Source organism: Simochromis diagramma, unplaced genomic scaffold (assembly GCF_900408965.1).
Source record: "Simochromis diagramma unplaced genomic scaffold, fSimDia1.1 OVJJ01000669.1, whole genome shotgun sequence".
In the NCBI taxonomy this organism is placed as follows: Eukaryota; Metazoa; Chordata; class Actinopteri; order Cichliformes; family Cichlidae; genus Simochromis; species Simochromis diagramma.
In genome coordinates this window covers 192226-196618 of record NW_024387458.1, presented here as the reverse complement: position 1 = coordinate 196618, position 4393 = coordinate 192226, and the positions used below count along the sequence as shown (strand labels likewise).

Below are 4393 nucleotides of genomic sequence, written 5' to 3'. Positions count from 1 at the left end.
GTTTTTACTCATTAATTTTCTTATTACTTCTCCCTTCCCTTTTATGTTTGTTAAACTCTTGTTCATTTTTTTATTTATGTTTATTGACTGTCTTTTTTAAGGATTCACTTTAGCTTTTATTTTGAAAGAGAGCGAGGCAGAGAGCAGCACAGAGAGATGACAAAGATGTCAGGATATAAACCGGACCCGATCAACTCGCCCGTTCATCTGGTTTCTGCACCTGTGACTACAGACGGGGACAAAAGAAGCTCGACATGGATGGTATTTAAACTTGTATTTATTATTTTGATCATGAGAAACAGAATTAAGGACAGAAAAGGTTTCTGTGAACAGAGAGTCAAACAGGAGGAGGCAGAAAGAGAAACCACAGCAAACGATAAAAAGGCAGAATACAAAAAAAAGAAAAGAAAAGAGGGCTTCATGTTGGGGGGGGGGTTACATTCCTCTGGGCCAAACACAGTCATGAAACTAAAGGAACCTGCCCAGGTGTGCTGAGGGTGGGGGAGAACAGGGTGAGACGCAAAATGAAGCTGGTAGGTTAATGCCCATGCATCGCACGCCCCGACCGGGCACGCCACTGTAATAATATATATGTGTGATATATATACGCTTCAGATTTATGAAAGGATTTCCAAAATACACGGGAAATATCTACGTAGGAAAACAGACTGTACAAAACAAGAAGAATAACTCTGTATAAACATTAAACCCTGTCATGTGTATCAATATATCCTGTATACACTGTAGTCTTTTGGTCTGTAGTAAAGAGTACTGAAGTGAACCCACAGTATAAGACGACACCACGCACCCAAATATACATTCATGTCTCACTCGGCCACCGGGGGGCGTCGCTGAGCTACGTGGGAAACAAAAGTCAAAGTTCACGCCTGACGTCTATTGCACTCAAACGGAGCGAGTTTCCAAAAACACGGCGAAGAAGAGTCAGAGAAACTCGTACCGCGTCTCAGCTTATCAGGATGTTTATTTATAATCACCTTTTTTTTCCTTTTTTTTCTTATTTTAAAACAGGAACAAGAAAAACAACCAATCAGAAGTCAAGAAACTGTTTGGACTCTTCCGCTCACTTCCTGCTAGAGCAGCTTTGCATGATTTACACTTCAAAATAATCTTTACTTATCTTGTACCAGATCTGTTCATAACAAGCCACCTTAGCCCCGCCCATTCTAGGCAGGGTTCTTTCGATTGGCTGCCGCTGTAACGCTTATCAAACGTGGTAAAGTTTCAATTAATTACCTTAATACACGTTGACGTTAAATCCATACGATCAGTCTTATGTTTGAAAACTGCCACAGCAGGCGTCAGCAGGCTTCCAGAAGCTGGCCAATCAGAAGAGAGGAGGCTTTTAAAGAGAGAGGAGCTGAAACTGGATCCAGTTCTCAGCTCCTCTCTCTCTAAACTGAACATGTTTAAAGATTATTAAAGCTCCAAGAATAAAAATATAGGAGGTGGAAACGAGCAGAAGAGCGAGTTGTTTAACGATAAAGTACCTGAAGAGTAAAGCTCTGACCGACAGCAGGTGTGCTAAATAATTACATTTTTAAATTTGCTCCAAAACAAATTCTAACTTTCACAGAAAGACAAAAACATGACAGCTGAGCATTAATCAGCTGTCAGCGCGGCTTGGTTTGAACACGTAACTTCAATGCAGCTTCATTCGTGCACAAAAAAGGTGATGGTAAAGTCGTGAGGATGAGAAGCAGGATAGTCGCTGCAGAAACCCCCACGCTCACCTCCATCTTCCTACATTTACCCGAAATAAGCAACAGTGCGAGGCGAACCCTGGAAACACGCCGGATTAGATCTTATTTGAAGAAACAGAAAGAGAAGAGACGAAGATGATGCTGCCGCCAGAAAAGATATCTCCTTTTTATGGAATCAACCTTTCCAAACATTTACTGAACCAGGATGTGAAGACTGTGGCGATGAAGAACGTCTTGATCGGCACAGCAAGGAGCACTCTGATTTCAGGTTAGTTTTTACCGCTTTAAAGTTTCTTCTCATTTGAACCATTTTCTTAAAGTTTGTTCTTAATTTGTTTTTTATTGTTTTAAGATAAATTTAAGTGCATTTTATCTCTTTAATCTTGCTTGTTTTTCATTGGCGGAGCGCTCAGAGAAACAGAGCGCTGACTGAAGCGACCGTCTTTACGCCGGTGCTTGCATTTCTACAGTGCCCGTTTGTTTCTACTTCTAAACCTGAAGCAGCTTTCCTATTGAACACAAACATGAACATGCTAAAGTGAAGGTCAAAGGTCAAAACATGCAGCCAGACCCTTTAAGTGACCGGACTGGCTGCTGAGCTCCCCTCACCCACTAGGGGGCTCCAAAACCACGCACAACCGTGTCTGAACTCCCTGAAGACGCTTACCTCTGATTATCCTCACAAATATAAAAACATTTCCTGCTATAAAACTTTTGGCATTTTGGGCACTTGTTTAAAAAAGAGATGTCAGGTTAAAGTTAGTGTGAATGTGAAACAATGCTGAGGGCCCGACAGAAAAATTAACAGAGAGCAGGAGCTAAGAGGCAGGAGGCGGTACACATTCATTTACAGGTGTGTTCACACCTGCAGGGGGAGGAGCTGCCAGACATTGGGAGAGCAGGGGTCAGAGGTCAAGTGAGTGTTAGTGGAGTCCATGAGAAGAGTTCACAGGGCTGAAGACACGCCCCAACAGGTGTGTGTGTGTAAGAGTTCTGAGTAACGGGCTCGACTCAAACAGGAAGTCATGTGAAGCCAGCGCATGGGAAAAAAACAAAACTATAAATGTGTTGCATCGTGTGTCATTTTACAGCACCAGTGTGGATTCATCCGCCGCTGAAAGTAGTCCCCAGCGAACGCGTTTTAAAACTGAACGTTTTGAGGCAGAATCAAAATCAGAGAGGACGCGTGTCCTCCATGTTTCTGATCTGATTGGTCCACAGACTAACCTGCCGTGAGTCGAGCCCTTCGGAGCCGTGAGACGAGCTGGCTGGCGGTGTGTGTGTGAACTCTGTACATGTGTGTGTCCCGCGCCCTCACAGCGGCCCGTGCTGGGCCTCGTACTTGGCGAGGATGTTCTTGGTGCGCCCGAGCTCTTTCCGCAGGTCGGCCACTTCCTGCCTCAGAGCAGAGTTCTCCTTCTCCAGGAAGCTGGCCCGGATGGCGATCTGGTTTTCCTTGAGGCGTCGGGCGTCCCGGGAGCGCTTAGCAGCTAAATTGTTCTTCCTGCGCCGGGCCCAGTATTTGTCATCCTGCTCGAAGAAGAGCGGAAAACAGGAAGGATTACTTCAGAGAAAATAATAATCAGCTTTTTAGCACGTTCAAATTTTGCCTCCCTGAACCTCCCCTCACCCCCACCGCCGCCCCTCCCTGGGCCTGGTGCTGCTGGAGGTTTCTTCCTGTTAAAAGGGAGTTTTTCCTTCCCACTGTCGCCGAGTACTCGCTCATACGGGGCCATCAGATTGTCAGGGTTTACTTTGCTGTATAAAGTCGTTGTTGCAGAAACTCACAAGAAATAAAAAACCCTAAAATTCTTCATATCAAACAAGGTGGTAAACTGTAATGACCTGCCTCCATCTCACTCTAATCCTGCATCCATGAATCCTCTCTGAGCTCCACGTTCAGCATCCTTCATCCAGCACAGCCGCCCTCCCTCCTCTGCACATGTGCAAGCCATCTCAGCCTCTCTGACTCTGATATTTCTGATCGTGACCACGTGAACGCCTCAAAGGTCGTGAGCACACAAAGCAGGAGGAAGCGTAAACGGTGAGTTTGGTGTGCTTATCTGAGTCCTTGTCTCTGTTTGAAGGACCGAGTGTGGATGACTAAACGCCGCGCACGTTTCCTCCTGCGCTCGCACACAGAGCCGTGTTTCATTTGAACAAATTAAAAGCCAAATCCTCTGAGCCCGACCTCACAGCAATGTCTCCGCTCCCTCATTCACTCTAACATAAGCCTCTTAACCCCGAGACCTCTGCCAGCCAATAGGAGAGCAAGAAGCCAGCTCGTTCTGTCCCAGCATGCTGTGCAGCTTTAAGCCGCGCCGACTAATCAGCCCTAATGGATCTGCCGGCCTGCAGGCATTCACATCACATCCAGGAGAACCGGAGGACGAGTTCCTCTGCTGCTTCACTCAAACATCTGAACTCTGACCTGAGGCGCTTCGTCTCATGTAACCGATTCCACATAATCATATAACTCAGTCAAACTGAAGCGTTCTGACGATAAAACCTTTTCATTCACGCTGAACTTCTGCTGCTTATTATTCTCTAACCCTCTCTGAACACCGCCACCCTCAGGTCAGACTGGGAATTACAGCGAAATCTGAGCCGCTCATCGGGACAGAACCAACTCCAAGTTACCTTCATTTCGTCCGGGATGAAGACCTTTCGAG

At 45.8% G+C, this 4393-nt stretch overlaps 1 protein-coding gene across 2 annotated transcripts in view; it reads right to left on the bottom strand.

Moving 5' to 3' along the window:
- Window positions 1-259: 259 nt before the first annotated feature.
- The window catches only part of LOC120723009 (hepatic leukemia factor-like), a 14112-nt gene continuing 9978 nt past the window's right edge, over window positions 260-4393 (bottom strand). The window contains exons 3-4 of one of the 2 annotated variants that reach the window (XM_040014236.1): window positions 4362-4393; window positions 260-3254 (exon numbers count right to left, since the gene is read on the bottom strand). The exon at window positions 4362-4393 is cut by the window's right edge and continues 183 nt beyond it. In XM_040014236.1, the coding sequence (XP_039870170.1) occupies window positions 3036-3254; window positions 4362-4393 (251 nt within the window). In that variant the 3' untranslated portion in view covers window positions 260-3035. The remainder of the gene's footprint in view (window positions 3255-4361) is intronic. The other variant, XM_040014237.1, reaches the window with a different exon arrangement.